Here is a 19,191-nt window from a genome sequence, read left to right as displayed (position 1 = left end):
AATCCTGAAGAGATTTGCTGAGAGTCTAACATCTTTTAAGGGTCTGATTAGGAAACATTTGCCAACTTATTTTCTCTAAGGGCACCACCTATGAGACCTCATCCACATAATAAGAAACTGGTTTCCACAACCCCTTATCTTGACCCAGACACTTTTCTGTTGATTCCAGGTGTTTAGACAATAACTTAACTCTTTCAACCAATTGCCAATCAGGAAGTCTTTGAACCACCTATGTTTGACCTGTAAACCACCACCTTTCTGGACCAAACCAATGCATACCCCACACATATTGATTGATGTCTTATGTCTCCCTGAAACATATAAAAACCAAACTAACTCAACCACCGTAGGCACATGTTCTCAGGACCTCCTGAGACTGTGCCTTGGGTCATGGTCATTCATATTTGGCTCAGAAGAAGCCTCTTTAAACATTTTACTGAGTGTGACTCTTTCTGTTGACACTTTTCATCACCATTTCAGAACCAATGAATGGGATTCTCTACACAAACCATTCTAGATACACCACATTTGCCACTAGTCCAGAAACAATGGGGATGTTCCTGGGCCATGAACCTGTCTGCAACTCAGTATCCTCCTGGAAGTCTGATCTCTTCAGGTAAAGTTGCATAAGTGGGGATAGTGGTAAAGCCAGATGCTGGTGAAATGGGGATGCCCCGAAAAAACTTGGCCATGACAATTTGGAAATATTTATACGGAGAAACCACAAATATAAGGGCCAATCGGAAACAGAACACGGTGGAAAGAGGTTGGGATTTCACTAGTTCACTGGGGGAGGCGAATGAGCCTGTTGATACAGTCCTATGTGTAGGTCACTACTCAGCCCTCCTTTGCAATGACATGAGAGGGCCAGGGAAGGAACTAAACTGTCTTCGGGGGAAGGGAGAGCCGAGCAGTGAAACTTTGTTTGGGTTGGAATATTTGCAATTAGGAATTATTAGCATCTAGAAATGAACTTTGCATTGCATTTCTGACTGCTGGCATATGGGAAAGATATTGATTACTGGATATTTCATATCTAATCATCTTAGATAATAATAATGATATTAACTTAAACAGATTTCACTTAATTTTCTTGGGAGGACCGTATAAAGCCACATATATTCAGTTCTCTCCATAACATAAACCCTGTGCGGCAGGGAGGACACATTTACCTAACATGCTAGTTTCAAAGCACTTACACTCAATTCCACAATTCATTCCCCTCCTTCTCTCCAAGTAGATACTCCTGAAAAATGACCTTCTTATAGTTCTCTGCAGGCCAATGAACTTCTTTAATCCTCCCAATGACTTCCTTTTTAAATTATGGAGACTTAGGCACAGAGCCGTTACATAACCCATCAAAAGTCACAGATGGCAAACAGAGTTTGAACCCACAAAAACTGCAGCCAGAGACTTTGCTCCTCAGTGCTGTGCTCAGCACCTTCATGCTTTGTCCCATTTCTTGTTTCTCCACAAATTATTCCATGTGCCCAAAGCATCTTGCCCTGCCTTGTCCACCAGGTGACCCATATTTATTGGTCCAAATCCCTTTAGGCACAGAGTGGCCTGAGCCTCTTGCCCAGCTGGTTTGGGCCGGGACAGGCCCAGGTGACACCGGCCTCACCGTGGCCAGTTCCTGGAGACTGGGCTGGTGCAGCAGCACCCAGGGGTGCTGCTATGGGATCCCCAGGGCAGCATCCAGAGCTGTTGGAAGTGTGAGCTTCCATCTCTGGTTAGTTTGCAGCATTACTGAAGAAGAAGAAAAACATCAATTCCCTGCATCTTCCCTAAAACCTATCCAGGTCCAGTTTCCTTCTTAACTTCACAAACCCCGCCTGCTGAAAGGAAAAGGCATGACATTTTTGTTGTTGAAAGAAGGAGTTTTCATTCGTCCGTGCAGAGCAGGCTCAGTATCAGTAGTTATGGCAATGTGAGGGAGCGAAAGGAACACGAAACCTCTACCTTTGTTTATCAAAGATGAGATTTCTCTCTCCACAAGCTGTTGGAAAGAGGTAGATCATCTGGACTGGATTGAATAGTGTCTCCCCCGAATTCCTGTCTTTTCCAGAACTTTAGGATGTGGCCTTACTTGGAAATAGGGTCATTGCCAATGTAAGTAGTTAAGATCAAGTCATATTGGAGTATTGGAGTAGGGTGGGCCCTTAATCCAATCCTTATGAGGGCTGGTATTCTCAAAGGAAGAGGAGAAGAGACACAAGGACAGATGCACAGGAGAAAAGGCCACATGAAGACGGGGCGGGACTGGAGTGACGCGTCATCCACAAGCCAAGGAGCTCAAGGACAGCAGGCACCTCCGGAAGCTCAAGGACGGCTGGCACCTCCAGAAGCCAGAAGCAACAGGAAAGAGGCTTCCCCAGAGCCTGCAGTGAGAGCCGGCCCTGTCCACACCTTGATCTTTAACTTGTAGCCTCCAGAACTAGGAGACGATACATACATTTCTGTTGTTTAAGCCACTCTGTGTATGATAATTTGTCACATGGCTCCAGGAAGCTAAGAAACAGCCTTCAGAACTGGATTCTCATTTCTTTAGTCATCGCCCTACCTGGTTACAGACAACTCACAATAATCCTTCCCTCTGGGCAGGCACAACCAGGAAGGTCTACAGAGGAGAGCACATAGAGATGTAATTCACGGTTTGTGACTGACCTCACTCCCCTCATGGTGCTTTTTACAAGTGGATTTGGGTTGAAAATAGACTCAAATGTAGCAGTCTCAGTGAAGAGGAAAGGCGTTTAACCTCATAAGCATGTGTAGGTTTCACCATGGTAAAGAGGTCTTTATGGGCTGACCACGCGTGGGGGCATCAGGTGAGGGAGGGAGGCCTGAGCTCTTCCCAGGACCATCTGCTGTCCTGGGCTGCACTCTTAGATCACTGCACAACCATCTCTTTCTGCAGAAATGAGTCCTCCGTCCCCATCCTCAAAGATTCTCCAGGCTTTGGGAGCTCTGCTTATAGAGAACACTTGGAAGAAGTAGGGATATTGCACTTGGAGAAGTAAATACCGAGGGGGAAGGAAAGTTTTCTATAATTTCCCGAAGGCTTGCTATGTGGAAAAGGATTAACCATTGTGCTGTGTAGTTTAGACGAGGGAGGTGAACCAGATGGAAATGTTAGGTGTAAATTTCCTTTCAAAACAGGAGCTGCCTTTCTCTTTGGAAGTACAACAGGTTACCCCATGAAGTAGTGAGGCTGCTTGGACGATACGGAAGAAATAAGTACTGGTCGTGTAGGCTGAGTTAGTGAACTGATTTCACACAAGCACATATTAGGTACCTGATTCTACTAGGTGTGCCAAGCTCTATATAAGAAAAGGAAAGACCAACACAAACATTTTGCCTTCATGGAAGTAATGATTGCATAGTTTGGTAAATTGGATATACTCTTAGACCAAAGGACCCCTATGTGGATCTTCCAACTTTATAATCCTAGGATTCTCTGTAGATGAATGAGTTAAGTGTGCATGGAGGAAGTGCTCAGAGAAACTAGATATATGCATAACAATTCCAAATCTAACATTCAGAAATGTTGGAAGCAGTAGTTCTAATAATTTCTTCAATTAATTCAGAGTAATCTCATGGTTCAAATTTAACACATTTAACCATTTCAAAGGAACTTCGAAGTAAATTTCTAAAATGTAAATCACAAATGCAAAGTTGTTCAGAATTCCATGGGGAATGAAACTTAATTCCAAAATTAAATGTAAATCTCCGTGAGGAGAAATAACCTTTATATACATCAACTATGAAATAGAAAAACTGAAAGTTTTGTTGCTGCTGTTGTTTGGTAAACAGTCCATTCCCAGAAGTTCATCAGCGTTTGAAATGAGCATGAGAATTGGTCCTAGAGAACTCACAGGAATATCAAGGAGGGTTATCAAGGAGGGTTTGAATCAGGTTGACTTACAAGGCCTAGGTTCTCATTAGAAGTTGTTTTAAAAGACGATGAGCATAAAATAATTACTTCTATTTTTTAGAAGCCATTTAAATTACAGGTCAAAGACATGGTACAAACATCCTAAAATTTTGCAAACTTTAGGCATCCTCATTCCCTATATGTTTTAATGTGCCTGCGTCTGAATAAAAATGTTAAGTCTCTTTAATGAACGTTTTATTAGTCTATAATGGCATATATCTTAGAGTTACCTTAGATAAAGCCAAGCTATTTGATTTCTACAAACGTGGGGACATGATATTTCATTATTATGTTTACTTTTGCATATTTCATGACATAAATTTACAACATTATCAGAGTCTCTGACATCTGGAGTCTGAAATCTTTTAGGTAGGGATTGTTTCAGAACTATTGGTACTGTTAGAAATGAACCAAAATATGGTAAACAGGCCTATCGGAGAGCCCTAATCTGCTGGCAGAGCCCATATTCCAGCTGTAAATGCGTTAATGCCATTCATTGGCTCATGCTCCTTAAATGTAATACTCTGCATCATTAATTTGGTAGTTTCTTCTCTGAAAGCTATAAATTGAAGATTCCTATTGTTTTAATTTTCTGTAACCTTTGATAACATTTGTGAAAGAACATAGGAAAGAATAAATTGCTATTGGCTGTATGACAAATGCATTCAAGGAATATTTTGTAGAAACTCCTCTTTCTCTTTTGCCTCAAAGCAGTCACTGGAAAGAGAGCATGTTTTACGTCCAAAAGTCACTGTTTAGAACGCAAGGCAATCAGCTCAAAGGCTTAGATAGCAGTTTGGCTGTTCCGAAGGGGACCCTGGCCCAGGCTTTCCTTGTCTGTGCCAGAGAGGGGGTTCTCTTTTTTAAATACGATGCTCCCTAAACACCAGTCACATATTCAAGCTGAAAGATTACGCCAGAAAAGGATGGATTTGAAAACCTGTTACCGGTGAATGAATCTGAGTCTTTCACCTATTTGGCCACTCGCCCTGCACTTGGCAATTAGAGGCAAAATGAACCACTTGAAGCAAAGGCACTGATGCAGCTGGTGAGACCGGGAGGCTACGGGCCACTCACAGGTTCACAGAGGGCCAAGCGACGGGTCACCCAACGAGAGAGCGCTACGGGTCACACACAACACTTTCAGTTGCCTGGTTATGTTGTTACATAATAATTCGTAGAGCATGATATTCTTCTATAATATATACTATTGTATGTCTATAATATTGTATACGTATATAATGTTGTGTAATCATAATGGCTCTCTCATTAATACCCAGTCATGGACAGGCTCTGTGTGAAGGGGCCCTGAACACTTCATCTCTAATTATGCCCACCCTAATGAAAAGTTGTTACGATGCATATTTTGTGCAGACAGAAAAATTGATGATTAGAGACTTTAAGGGATTTGCCTGAGGTCACAGCTTTTCTGGTTCCAAAATGTTACTGATTAGTGTACATTACCATTCACATCTCAGATTCATCTGTTCTTGTTTTCACTATAGCCTAATTAAACTCTGTGAAAAATACTACTAACACACAAGAGTATACAGCCACTCTCTCTGCTAGAACAAGAATGATCTAGTGGGGCTGGCTCTAAGTTTTCGTTGTTCTGATCATGTAGATGGGGTCTGAATTGGTGCTGTGAGCATGGACTGTTCCTCCCTGCCCTACTTGATTTCCAACTGGTCCTTGAAAAGACTGGAAGCCTGGGCTCCTCACGTGGGCCACTGCCACAATGTCCAGGTCCCCGGCTCTGCAGCCCCCACTGCTTATTTCAGAGGAAGTTCATGCGACATTAAAACGGGAGACATTGTAAAAACCTCGGGTAGTAGAACTCATCTAATGTTTGCTCTTCGAGCGGATACTGACAGACAGACAGGGCATTGTATTTGAAAGAATATTTTCTCTCATTCTTTTTTGTCACTTGTATCTGGTCTCATTCCAAAAAGAATTTTGTAGTGGGACTTGAAAGAAATACTTTTGAATCTGAGTTTAACGAGACATTGATTTACATAAAAAAGAAGTACAAAAAAGAGGAAATACAGAAACGTGCAATTGTGCTCTAATACACTGAAATTCAGGATGAGTTTTTTCTAACACTACATACTGTCAATTTCTAATGTAATTTTAATTGTAAATAATTATATCTGTTACTAACGACATCTGCTTAAATAAAATAAGTATATATCAGTTTTGTGATCTATGTCATAAAGCAGGATTTATTAAAATGTTATTAAAGCTAAATCATTTTTCTAGTGAAAATTCTAATGTAATTGAAAATCCTGAGATAAGCTTTTTTTCTGAAAGAATTGGATCTACGGTAACATAGCTAGCTACTTTAAGGAACAGTTTTGAGTTTTTATAGCTACAATGTTACAATTTTGTAGCAGGACCCTTTGAAAATACAGCAAACTGCAGGCTGGCATTGTTGTGACAGGTTTCTAAGATAAGTAGAAAATGAAGCTGAAGATAATATTTTTCCCTTCAAATGTCAGAAAAATGTTAAGCAGAAAAATAATTTAAATGTAGAATTCCTGATGCGTGCATTTAGAAAGACTCCAAAAGAATTAGCTGTTTGGAACCAATTAAGGACTATAGTATGAACTTTAAATTTCCCACATTGATAAACTCTTACTAGGGATTTATTCTTAAAGTCAATCATTTTCTTTGTTAAGTATATGAACACCTGTGAGTTAAAGATTTAAAGAAAAACTATAATGAGAAAGCAGTAGAAACCAATTGTTTTGTTTAATAGTCTAGAGCGCCCAACAAGATTTATCTCTTTGTGGCAGCAATATTTATCCATCTTTATAGATTTCCTTGAGGATAAAGAAAGATTCTAATTGTCCTTTGAACATGACCGATTTTCTACTTTTATACAGGGATATGGAATGATGCTTAGATATAAGTTCTAGCTTTTATTGTGTGATCAACAAAAGCATTAAAGCATGTTGCAGTAGCTACCTATTCCTAGATACTCAGGCAAGAAAAGGGAAATGTGTTCAGGCTCATCTTCTATGATCATCGAGTACAGAAACAAATGTTCGCATGGGAGAAAAGCTACAAGAGGCAACTTTACAACAATTAAATGGAAATAGTAATAGTACATGCATCACAGGTTTGCATGAGGATTACTGAGGAAGTATTGGTGAATCGCATCCTTCAAAAATGTTAACTAAGACTTTTTGGGTGGTTGTTCCCTGATGCTTCCATCTCTTTAATGATGCTACCATCTCTATCAGAACATCTTTATCTCTATCTCCCTCAAGTTACTAGAATCTAAATATAAGGTGTGCAGTTAGAGTTTCTTTTATGGACCTTAGTTGAACAAGGTGCACATCTGGAGTCTCCCATAACTTCATGGATATTTGCTGCTACTATATGGTAAAAGTATGAACTGTGAATGAAGACTATTTAAGTATTTTCCAAAAGTAGGAATGTTGTTACTAAAACATTAAGTTTTGACAATAAGAGACTCAATTATTAAAACCCAGTTATTACTTTGCTTAAAGACTAACCATCTCGCCTGAATGCCACCTTACCCACAGCTCTTCAGACAATTTGAGCAGAATACCATTGTAAGCACTCCCTTACAGGCATTTGTAAGCTCCTGCAACTCCAGTTTGAAGTCCTTTTTCTAAATATGTATAGTATAAAACATACAAGCCGGTTCTACTACTGAAAGAGAGCTAAAAGCTTTTTGAGAATTCCATGATTTCCTGAATAGTCTATGCCTGGAGCAGACGTAATAGCAATTGAGTAATAATATAAAAAATAGTGATTCCAAACACAAGTATGTTTGTGGCAGGAGCTGCCGTAAACTTAGATTCTTGTTTGATTTTTTTCTTGAATGTACAATGAGCAGATCATGTTGCAAAAGTTTCATTCAGTGCTCCATTAAATTACTAACTTATTGATACCACTGTTAGGAAATAAGTTCAATGTTGACTTATACCATGCATGTGAGAAGCATGGAACTTCAAAATTAACAACAACAAAGAAAATTAGGAAATCATACTCTTAATGAATAGATGTACATCCGCTGCCTGCCAAGGGTCACCAAAAACTTGCTAATATCTTTGTTAGGGTAAAATAGAACCATCTGAATTCATCTGTGTTTTCCAAAGCTTATAGAATCATACAAAAAATAAATGAATCATCAAAACCATTTACCAGGTTTTAATAATAGTGCTTAAAAATTCATCTTAAACCAATGGAAAAAAACTGACTGAAATTGTAACAGGAAGTATGTAAAGGTAGAATCACTATCAAGAAAAAGAACAAACTCAAAACCTACTAATGTATTCAAAAGACCATTAGAAAAACTTCACAATTTAATTATTGGAAGCTTATAGAACGGCTTCAGCGCTTCTGTACTGAGTAAGGAAGCTGTACGTGAGGAGTAATAAATGAAATTGTTAATTTTACTGTTTCCCTAGGGAGTAGCTGGAGAAGGGGTGGGAATATGCTATTTAGATCTCCAAATGGATCGTAGTTTATATGCAATAATAAATCCTAAACGTGTTGCTAAGTAACTCTACTACAAACCACTCCCTTTTTCTTTGGCTTAAAAGACATTTTGACTCGTGGGCTCACTCACCATTCATATTCTTAAAGATGTTCAGGACGGGGAGGATTTGACGGTAATAAGGCACCAAGGCCTTGCCCACCATCTCAGCTGACACAACCAGATGCTGGAGGACCTTGAGAGTGACACAGATGACCTGTCGGTTTCGGAGATTCAAGGCATCTATACGGTGAAAGAAGGACCAAGCAGAAAAGATTTTAATAGAAAGCTTCAATTCTACAAGGTTAAGGCAAAGTTGTCTTGTGGTTGCATTTAATTAAACTGCACTCTACTGGGGACCAATGAGACTTTATTATTACAACTTTGGATGACACATTGCAACCCTGATGTTTTAAATGGAATCTTGTCTGATTACTGTTTATTCTCCCACCTGCACTGATTTCTCACCAGCCCTAGGAATGCAGTTCATTTTCCCCTCGTAGAAGAGGCCCGGGCCCTGAGTTGGATAAGCAGTATGAAAGACAAAAAATCACTTAGTGTCGCTGGAGTTAAAGGAACCTATGCGGGTTGACAACGGATACATTTTCATGCAACAATCTCTTTCATGCAACAATCCACACCATTCTTAAAACCATTAACGTGGAGCAAACGTTTATTTGGGAAGGAGGGTTGGACATGGTGTTCAAAACTATAGGCTGGTTACAAACACCGAGAATGTTCTTGGTAGAAGTGAACATAAAGTGACTATATTTAGGCCCTCAAGAAAGTGGGAAAGAAAAGCAAAACGTTTGAAAGTTCAGTTAGAAGGAATCAACACAGAAGCTACAAGAGACCACAGGAATAGGACCGTTTTAAAGAACCAGTTCTGAGTGCAAAGTAACAAGCTACAGAGACAGAGCAAGAGATGCCACCAGGTAGGGTCTGAAAGGCACCATTTGCCCCAGTGGAAAGTACAGGGGGTCAGGAATCAGGATGCTCATAACCGGCTGTGTGAGCTTGGCCAACTTACTGGCACTTTCTTGGCCCCCGTTTCTTCAATCATGGGAGCCTGTTATGCACTTTCTGAGATGGCTAAAAGTACCATGGTTTAAGTAGAAGAGCCAGATAAAACATCTATTATAGAAGGTCAAAAGTGCAATTAATAAAATGTGATGGCTCTGATGACTCCAAGAAGAAGTCAAGGGCTCTTATTTGTAAGATGTTCTACCTTCTAATGAAAAAGATTGACTATGACCTTAAAGCAGATGCCACTGGGAAGGGACAAAAGGACCCAGGCTATAAAAAGAAATGATGCTTTGGTCAATACATCTCTGAGGCAGTCCTGACACTGTTCTTGAACTCCAGCTCACATTTCCATCAGCCTGGATCTTGCCAGCACCTCAAATTCAGTTTGCTCCAAAGACTAAATTTCCTCCCTGAACTTTCTTTTCTTCCCTGTGTTCCTCATATTTAGTAAAGATAAACCTTGTTCCCAGTCACTCCAGGTCAAAGCCTGTTTCTCCTCCTTTGTATTCCTCATGTTACCAAATCATCTGGTTTTCCTCTTGCAGTATCTCTTGAATTTGTGTCTCCCTCTCCATCCTCACCAACACTCCTCTGGTCCTGGTCTCCATCCTCACCTCCTTTCCTCCAGTGCCAGTCTCCATCCTCATCTCCTCTCCTCCAGTGCCAGTCTCCATCCTCACTGCCTCTCCTCTGGTCTCACTCTCTATCCTCATCTCCTCTCCTCTGGTCTCACTCTCTATCCTCATCTCCTCTCCTCTGGTCTCACTCTCTATCCTCATCTCCTCTCCTCTGGTCTCACTCTCTATCCTCATCTCCTCTCCTCTGCTCTCACTCTCCATCCTCACCTCCTCTCCTCCAGTGCCAGTCTCTATCCTCACCTTCTCTGCTTCAGTTCTAGTCTCCATCCTCACCTCCTCTCCCCTGGTCCTTGTCTCCATCCTCACCTCCTCTCCTCTTGTCCTGGTCTTCATCTTCACCACCTCTCCTCTGGTCCTGGTCTCCAACCTCACCTCATCTCCTTTGGTCCTGGTCTCCATCTTCTCTCTTTTGATCCTGGTCTTTATTCTTATCTTCTCTCCTCCAGTCCCAGAATCCATTTTTATCATTTCTCTTCAGGTCCCTGTTTCCATCCTCACCTCCTCTTCTCTGGTCGTGGTCTCCATCCTCACCTTCTCTCCTCCAGTCCTGGTCTCCAGCCTCACCTCCTCTCCCCAGGTCCTGATCTCCAACCTCACCTCCTCTCCCCTGGTCCCAGTCTCCATCCTCACCTTCTCTCTCTGGTCTCACTCTCCATCCTCACCTTCTCTCCTCTAGGTCTCCATTCTTAATGCCATTCCTCTGGTTCTGATCCTTGGGACCCCTTCACTGGAGCACTGGCCTGATCTTGTACAGATCTCTTTTCTTTCTGTCTTTCTCCACTTCCCCAACCTGTCTTTCAAGGTACTACTGGGTTAACCTCCCTCGAGCATATCTGATCATCTCACCACCTGCTAAAAGAGCTCAGAGCCTCCTACCCCCTTCCATTGGCTGCAGAAGTTGTGAGGTGCTCTGAAGTGTTTTTATACCACAGCCCCTGGTTTGTTGTTGAAAGGGATGAATCAGACCCCACTTTATTTTTTAAAATTTTCTAGTGATTCCAGAGGAAATAGCTGCAAAACCACTAAATGATACCTTATTTTCCAAGACTTATAACTGAGGATTTGGTTTAGTTCAAACTTATCCTAAGTGCTTCCTTTATGCCTGGCTAGTTTGAACTAAACCGAATCCTCTGTTAAAAGTCCTAGAATATAAGGTATCATTTAGCGGTTTCACAGCCATTTCCTCTGGAATCACTTGGAAGTTTTTTTAAAAAATGTGGTCAGATTCATCCCCCCTAGCAACGAACTAGGGTTTGTGGCATGAAAACACTTCAGAGCCCCCTACAACTTCTGGTCCAGTCCAGACTCTGTTCTTGTTTAGTTTGAAAGTAAACACAAATGTAATGAAAAGAGACGGCTCAGCCTTCACTCAGGGAACCAACCTAAATATAACCATAGAACTCAGCAGCACGATGGCTCATTACAGCAGCAGTTAGACACACTGCAGGACAAAACATATCTGCTGAAAAACAACTAAAATTAGAATGCTATCGTTTAGCCTAAGAGCTGGAGTCACGAGATATTCAAGAACAAGGTTTCAGATCACCACAAGAAGGTGAGGAGGAGGAAGGCACGCAGCGTGTTGCACGGTCAGCAGTAGAGACTATCTGGTCTTATCCAATCTAAAAGCTGTTTTGCCTTTTTAGAATGTCAGGGGTTAGTGAGCCTTACTTACTGACAAGCTCAGGTTACCAGGAGAACTGGGAGGGCAGAAATGTTCTGAGGATTGGGGGCAGTTGACATTCTTTCAAAAAGTCTACCAACGATGCTCAACAGGTTTAGGCTTCAGGACTGCACACATCTGTGCGTGATTCACAGCACCTGTAGCTAACATGCAGTGAGCACCAACATGTGCCAGGAATTAAACCGAGCACTTCACCTATATTAACTCACTTAGGCTTCCCTCACCAAATGTCTATTGAGAGTGCATGTATTACATACCCATCACTGTTTTAGGAACTGGAAAGATGGCAACGAATGAGGTAAGCACAGTACCAACCTCTTGGGGTTTACAAAATAGTATGGAAGAAGATATTAAACAAGAGTGACAAATGTGACAATTACACATAAGAGGGACAGGGTGTTTAAGCAGACAGTCAAGTCCCTCGCCTAGTCTAGGGTTAAGGGAAGGCTCCCAGATGCAGGAACAAACCCCAGGGCTGAGGAGATGTCATTTACAGGAAGAGTTTCCAGGAGAGGAAGCAGCACGCTAGAGACTAGCTTCCCAGGAAGGAGTTCTTTCACTGCAGGGGCTGCTCCAGCGTGGATGCATGAGATTCCCTTGGGGGATTGAAGACCTGAGATAGTAGAAAGATACCCAGACTGGATGTGTCACTGGGAGTGTGTCTTTCTTGGGATCGTTTGGAAGTGCTGGGAAGGAGTATGGAGGTGCATACGAAAGAAGGGTGAGGCTGTAGTGACGTTTCCCAAGCTCAAGAATCCCTGGGTCCCACCTTGCCTTATCAACCAAACAGAATCAGATGTTTGAGATCCTGGGTTTCTTTCTTTCCTCTTTATTCATCCCTCCCTCCCACCCCACTCCTTAAAAAGGACTCAGAGCCACATCTAGCTAAGAAGGATTAGACACAGAACAGAACCACATGGGTGTGTTGTTTGCATTTTTGTATATATTAACAGAAATGTATTACTGAGCACACACAGTCCTCACTCCATTTTGTAGGTTTTGTTTTCGTGTTTTCAAGAAAGCTGTTCTGTTGACACTATGAAGTCATAAGTAGGAGAGCCTATAGAAGGTAACAAAGCAATAACTACCTGAATGTGGTAATTGCCGCAAAGGTTTTGGTGACCATTGTGGTCACTGGATGCTGGCTTATCCCAGTGTTGTTCTTTCAGTGTGTGCCTGACGAAGGTTGCAATAAAACAGCCTGGATATACTGATCTACTGCTAATGTGAGAGAAGAATTTTGCCCTGTAGAATATACTGGTATCAAGGAGTAAATTTATATATATACACACGCACACGCACACGTATGTATATATGAGATATATGAGTAACACTAACATTAAATTTTTATTAGGTTTATGTCTGTATCTATGCCTAATTGATCATTTGGGTATGCATTAATAATCTCTCTCACAATGGATAATGATATTAACTATTAGGAAATAGATTAGATATTAGCTATCAGGAAACCCTGACTGAATTAACATGGCTGTGATAAACGTTATTGGATTGACAATGACCAAGAAGCAAAATGCCTGAACTGTTACGTGTAATGGTATCTAAAATGGAGCTCTAAGTCCTCCTAAATGGACAGGTAATGGCTCTAAAACTTCTGCAGTGGCTGTGAAACAAAGCCAGGATATGCACTATTTAAAAGCCTCTTAACTTCATCCAACAGGGATTTCTTACACTGCCCACTTTCTCTTCAGTTCCTCTATTTCTCTTCTTCATTCTCAGAGAATTAAGATACACCATGCAGTCGGAAGTCTTTTTGTTCTTACTGTCACAGTGGAATTAAAGTAAAAAGATTTTTTTTTTTTGGAAACAAAGTTCTTTTCCTTTGAAAAAGTATGCTAACAGGTATAAAGAGAATATGATTTTGTAGCTTGAAAGAGAAGAGATGTGTTTATTCTTGTGTTGATGGGCCTGAAAGCTATTGTCGAGACATAAGTGAGGACTTTGAACTCAAGATTTAAGGTTTTGAAAAGGTTCTAACGTGAGGAGTCTACTGACATTATAGAACAACAAATGGAAGCTTTCTATTCAGAAAATTGGATTTCTATTGTACTGCCTAACTGGCTTTAAGTATAATAAACAAGATAGAGGCTTCAGATATAGAGAAATTGCTGAAGAATAAGGAAAAAATAATTTAAAGTCAATGGTGGTAAAAGTTATTTATCTTAAATGGTTATATGCTACATGTATAATTTTCTCAGGCATAAAATCCACTATTTTATGATTTTTTTTGCAAAGTGAGGACTTTTTCTACTATTAGATATCATTTGCTACTGTGGTATCAGGAAAAAAGGAAACATTTCTGCTTCTTCTTCTAAAACCAGAAACACCCAACAAAAGGCAAAAGCAAACAAAATTCTAAAAAATATTTTTGACATATGCTTTAAATGTTAATAGCCTTAATATACAAATGGCTATCACAACCCAATAGAGGATTGAATCTTCCAATAAAAAAATGGGCAAGGCACATAAACAGACAATGCAAAAATTAATACATAAAAATGAACATTTACTATTCTAGAATGTTCAACTTGTGAAACCCAGAAAATTTGAGACAAGTCTCAGTGAATTTAGGAAGTTTATTTTGCCAAGGCTGAAGACGCGCCCGTGACACAGCCTCAGGACGTCCTGACGACATGTGCCAAGGTGGTCGGGACACAGCTTGGTTTTATACATTTTAGGGAGACATGAGACATCAATCAATATATGTAAGAAGTACATTGGTTTGGTCTGGAAACGTAGGACAACTGAAAGCAAAAGCAGGAAGACTGAAAGCAAAAGCAGGAAGACTAAAAGCGGAAGCGCGGAGGGAGCTTCCAGGTCACAGAGAGGTGAGACACGAAGTTTCAGATTAGCCTCTCCGAAGGAGGCAAATCCGATCTGCATCTATCTCAGTGAGCAGAGGGGTGACTTTGATAGAATGGGAGGCAGGTTTGCCCTAAGCGGTTTCCAGCTCGACTTTTCCTGAGTGATTTTGGGGGCCCAAGATATTTTTCCTTTCACAAACTTGATTGGTAATTTAACAAAACACAACTCTGTAATTTTTAAGATCATGTGAACACAAAGTTGTTGAAAATTTAACACTGTCAGTGTGGAAACAGATTTGAGGAAAGAGGTGCCCTCATAGACACCATGTTGTAAACGATTCCAACCTTTCTACAGAGCAGTTTGGTAATAAACCTAAAAGCCATACAAATGCATACAATGGCTAACCCAGCAGTTTCACTTCCGGATTGTTAGTCCAAGGATTTAGGCAAATGTGCTCAAAGCATTGTAGGAAAGAATGCTAAGTCCAGTATTATCGATAATCAGAAACAATCTAAATGTTCCAAGAACAATGAATTGTTTAAGTAAACTATAGTATATCCACACAATGAAAAATTATAAAATTATTAGTCATCTGATAGAAAAAAATAGCTTCAAATAGGAAAATCTTTAAGATACACGTGAGTAAAGAAGAAGATTATAAAGCATATTGCACTCTGATCTCATTTTATAAAATAGAATGTAAACCAAATAAATACTAGAAACTTGTGTACTGAGATGCTAACAGAAGGGAATATCTTTTCCACAGGCATATGTAGGCACAAGATTTTGTTCCACTAAAAGATAAGCACTTTTAAAAACTGCTTTCTAAAAAATTATCAATATACTCTGCATACTTTTCTTTTGTTATTACATATTTTTCTTCATGATTGTAACTTTGTGTTTTAATAAATCAGAATTCAATCCCTTTCTCATTGTTCTTTCTCAATATTCTCCTGATTATTTTTAACCCTTTATTTTTTGAGACAAACTTTAAGATAATTAGGTGAAATTGAAAATGTGCTTGGCCCTTTGGTAAAATTAGAGAATAATTTGGCAGACAATTGCCATCTTTACTACTCAATCTTTCCATTAGGAACATGATATCTCTTCAATTTTCTTGTCTTTAAGTTCCCTGGAAATGTTTTACAATATTTTTTCACATAGATCGTGCATAATTTTGTTAGATATACTCAAAGAAATTCTATATTTTGTTGTTATTTGTGTAAAATTATTTATTCCCAACATTCTTTCTAAAGGTTATTGATAATATACACATAAAAGTATATGACTTTTGTATACTTACTTTGTTAATGGGCTTATTTAATTCCCTTACTGGATCTAATTGTTTTTGAGTGAATTAAATTGGATTTTATATGTAATGATATTACCAAAAATACTGTTAAATTTGTGTTTGCTTTCTAATATTTTTCTCTCCTTTTTTGGTCACGTGACAGAGGCTAGAATTTCTAAAAGAAAATATAGGATTATAGTGCTGAGAGCAGGCATGTTAGTTTTTTCTTATCATTCTTATGTATTTTAGAATCTTATTTTATTTAGTGGGTAAAATATATATAACACAAAATATGGCATTTACTCCCCTACTTTTTTTTTCTGAGACAGGGTTTACTCTGTCACCCTACCTGGAGTGCAGTGGCGTGATCACAGCTCACTGTAACCTAATCCACCTGGGCTTAAGTGATCCTGTCACCTCAGCCTCCTGAGCAGCTGGAACTACAGGCACGCACCACCACGCCTAGCTAATTTTTTAATATTTGTAGAGATGGGGTCTCATTATGTTGCCCAAGCTAGTCTCGAACTTCTGGGTTCAAGTGATCTGCCCTCCTTGGCCTTCCAAAGTGTTGGGATTTACAGGCATGAGCCACCATGCCTTTTAACCTTTTTTAAGTGTACAATGTAGTGGCATTAATTACATTTACAATGTTGTGCAAGTCTCACCATTATCTTTTTCCAAAAATTTGTCATCACCCACAACACTGTAGCCATTAAGCAAAGATTCCCCATGCCCCTGCTCTAGTCCCTGATAATCTACTTTTTGTCTTTATGAATTTGTCTATTATAGCATCTTATAGAATTTTATTATTTTTTCTGAAGTTAAAATATTTAATATTTGATGTTTTGGGCCCATTATAGCATTAGTTGAATTAGATTACAATGGATATAAATTTTGCTAGTTCAGGAGTGCTAACCATATAATTTTCTATTTTATAGAGTAGAATGAATTCAAAATATATTTTCAAACCAAATTTAGATTTCAAAATGGTAGAAATTTTTCTCCTTCCATAACAGAGCTCAATTGCTATATAAGTAAATATGACACAGCCTGATTTATCATATTCCTAGGCAATTAAAGTATGATCGATTTAGATCAGCTATTATGGACATGCAGTAAGCCTATAATAAGGATTACATTTTTTTTCTTTAATTCATTGTTTTCAAGTTTCTCCTACCTGAAGTAAATGTCATACAAAAAATATTGATTTTTCTCTCAACACATATGGAATATGTAAAATATATAAATACCATAGCATGCCATTTAAGTATCTTTATGCAAAAGTCAGATTTTCCATCACAGTTTTGCCATTACAAGTGGCTGACTCTTTTTCAATTTTTCAATAGACCAAATATATTCTTTCATGACTGTGGAATATAATTTAGTATTTGGTGAAAGTGTTTGGCCATTCTCTCCATGACATACTTTGTTTTAAATGTAGATACATGATTAATGCTATTTGTTTGAGTAAATGAAAGTATTCAGTTACCAAAATGGTCTCCATGACGCAGTCCCTAGCATGATCTATTTGACACTCCTCATATTCCAGACACAGAGAATGAAACCTGAAGCCTCATGTCATCCAACATACTCCTTTTTAGCCTTGTTGCCCAGGTTGGGCCTGCACTTGCTTACACACGTATGAGCACGTCTCACAGCAACTGAGAGCAAACCAATCAACACCATGGCACTGTCAGAGGAGGGGCAGGTTTGTGTCTTTAGAGCACCCTGCTCCTCTGTACCTAAATTGCTGTCTCAGTTCATCTGCAAAGATTGGGGTGAAAACTGAAAGGGTGACCAAAGGAAGGAGTTAGCACCATTTTCAGAGTAAAAACCAAGACAATGCTGCATTATGTACCACTGCTTCTAAGAATGACTGCTACGTCTCTTCTGGTTGAGAAAAGGTGTCTACATTTCCACAGGGTTCAGACAGTAGAAGTAGTGGAGTGTAAAGGAAGATACAATGCGCACAGGCTCTTCACAAAAGAAGACAAGAGATGTGCACAAAATACAAGATGGGTAAACAGACCAATTTCCAAGAAGGAGTTTGAAAACTACACACTGCTAAACCTGACATCAATAACTGGTGTGATTCTAGGACTGATTATTTAAGCAGGTGATTCGGGAGCTCCTAGGAAAACAGTAGTTGTTACCAGGAGTCAGAGTGAGCTCTCTGGAATAAGGCCAGCCAAGCTAACCTCACGTATTCTAATACGCTTCCTCATAAAGGAGATAATAAATAAACTGTATCAGCAAAGCATCTGGCAAGGCCTCTATGGTTTTCCTTGTAGGGAAGATACAGGAATGGTTGAAAAATTAGGCTTTTTCTTTCTTTCTTTCTTTCTTTTTGTTTTAAACTCTGTGAACAATTGTATCCAAGTAATATGCACTAATGATTTGCTACCAGCCTGTATAGCCCTGAGTGGGATACCTCATGTATCTATATTTGGCTGAGTCCAGTTTCCATCTAAAGTTTTTACTGTAACTTGGATAAATATTATAGAATTCAAATCTATCAATGTTTTTGATGACCCCAATTTAGAAGTCTGCAGAGATATGACCATGAAGGAAAACCAAGGATATAAAAATAATCTATTCTTATTGCCACCTTGATTTGGCACCATGCTAAATGTTCTATTTGTATAATCTCATTACTCCTTACAATGTCCCTGGGCAATCAGTTTTCTAATGCCCTGGGACAGTTAAAAGAGTTAGGTGGCCTGAGCCCACACAGCTGGTTAGTAGCAAGCTGGGATCCGGTCTGCACTCAGCATGCTTAGGCTCCTCACCCTCCTGGCATACCCACAGGCATGGGATACTGGTGTACAGCAGACTTGGTGTGTGCTGGCGAGAAATGTTCAAAGCTGTACAGCAAACATAGAATCTAGCATGGACTTTCAGCAGGCAGTCGAGACACCTGCTGTGTCCTGTGCTTTGGTGGCTTAAGGAATAAGCCACTACTAGTAGTGATGGAGTGGGGTTCCATGGCACCTTCTGAAGAGCAAGGGGGCCCTGCAGTAGTGCTATTTCTGACTACAGCTCAGCCCCCACACGGGAGGAGAAGGAAGATTCTCAGTCTGAGGCTCTAGCCCGGGTGACTAAAAAATGTTGCCATAATTTAGGCAGAGAATGATGATGATAATGATAACAATGACAATGATAACATTTATAACCTTATGTATTAGCTCATTTAATCACTGAAATAGCCCAATAAATTGGATGTCATTATCCACCCCCCCCTTTTTGTTTTGAGACAAAGTTTCGCTCTTGTTGCCCAGACTGGAG

The 19,191-nt window shown here is 39.7% G+C and overlaps 1 protein-coding gene across 2 annotated transcripts in view; it reads right to left on the bottom strand.

Moving 5' to 3' along the window:
• The window catches only part of PACRG (parkin coregulated), a 584,691-nt gene that overhangs the window by 222,759 nt on the left and 342,741 nt on the right, over positions 1–19,191 (bottom strand). For both annotated transcript variants that reach the window (XM_050789307.1, XM_050789308.1), the window contains exon 4: positions 8,538–8,687. In XM_050789307.1, coding sequence (XP_050645264.1) covers positions 8,538–8,687 — 150 coding nt within the window. The remainder of the gene's footprint in view (positions 1–8,537; positions 8,688–19,191) is intronic.

This window comes from Macaca thibetana, chromosome 4, assembly GCF_024542745.1.
Source record: "Macaca thibetana thibetana isolate TM-01 chromosome 4, ASM2454274v1, whole genome shotgun sequence".
Classification (NCBI taxonomy): Eukaryota; Metazoa; Chordata; class Mammalia; order Primates; family Cercopithecidae; genus Macaca; species Macaca thibetana.
This window is presented reverse-complemented; position numbering and strand designations above follow the sequence as displayed.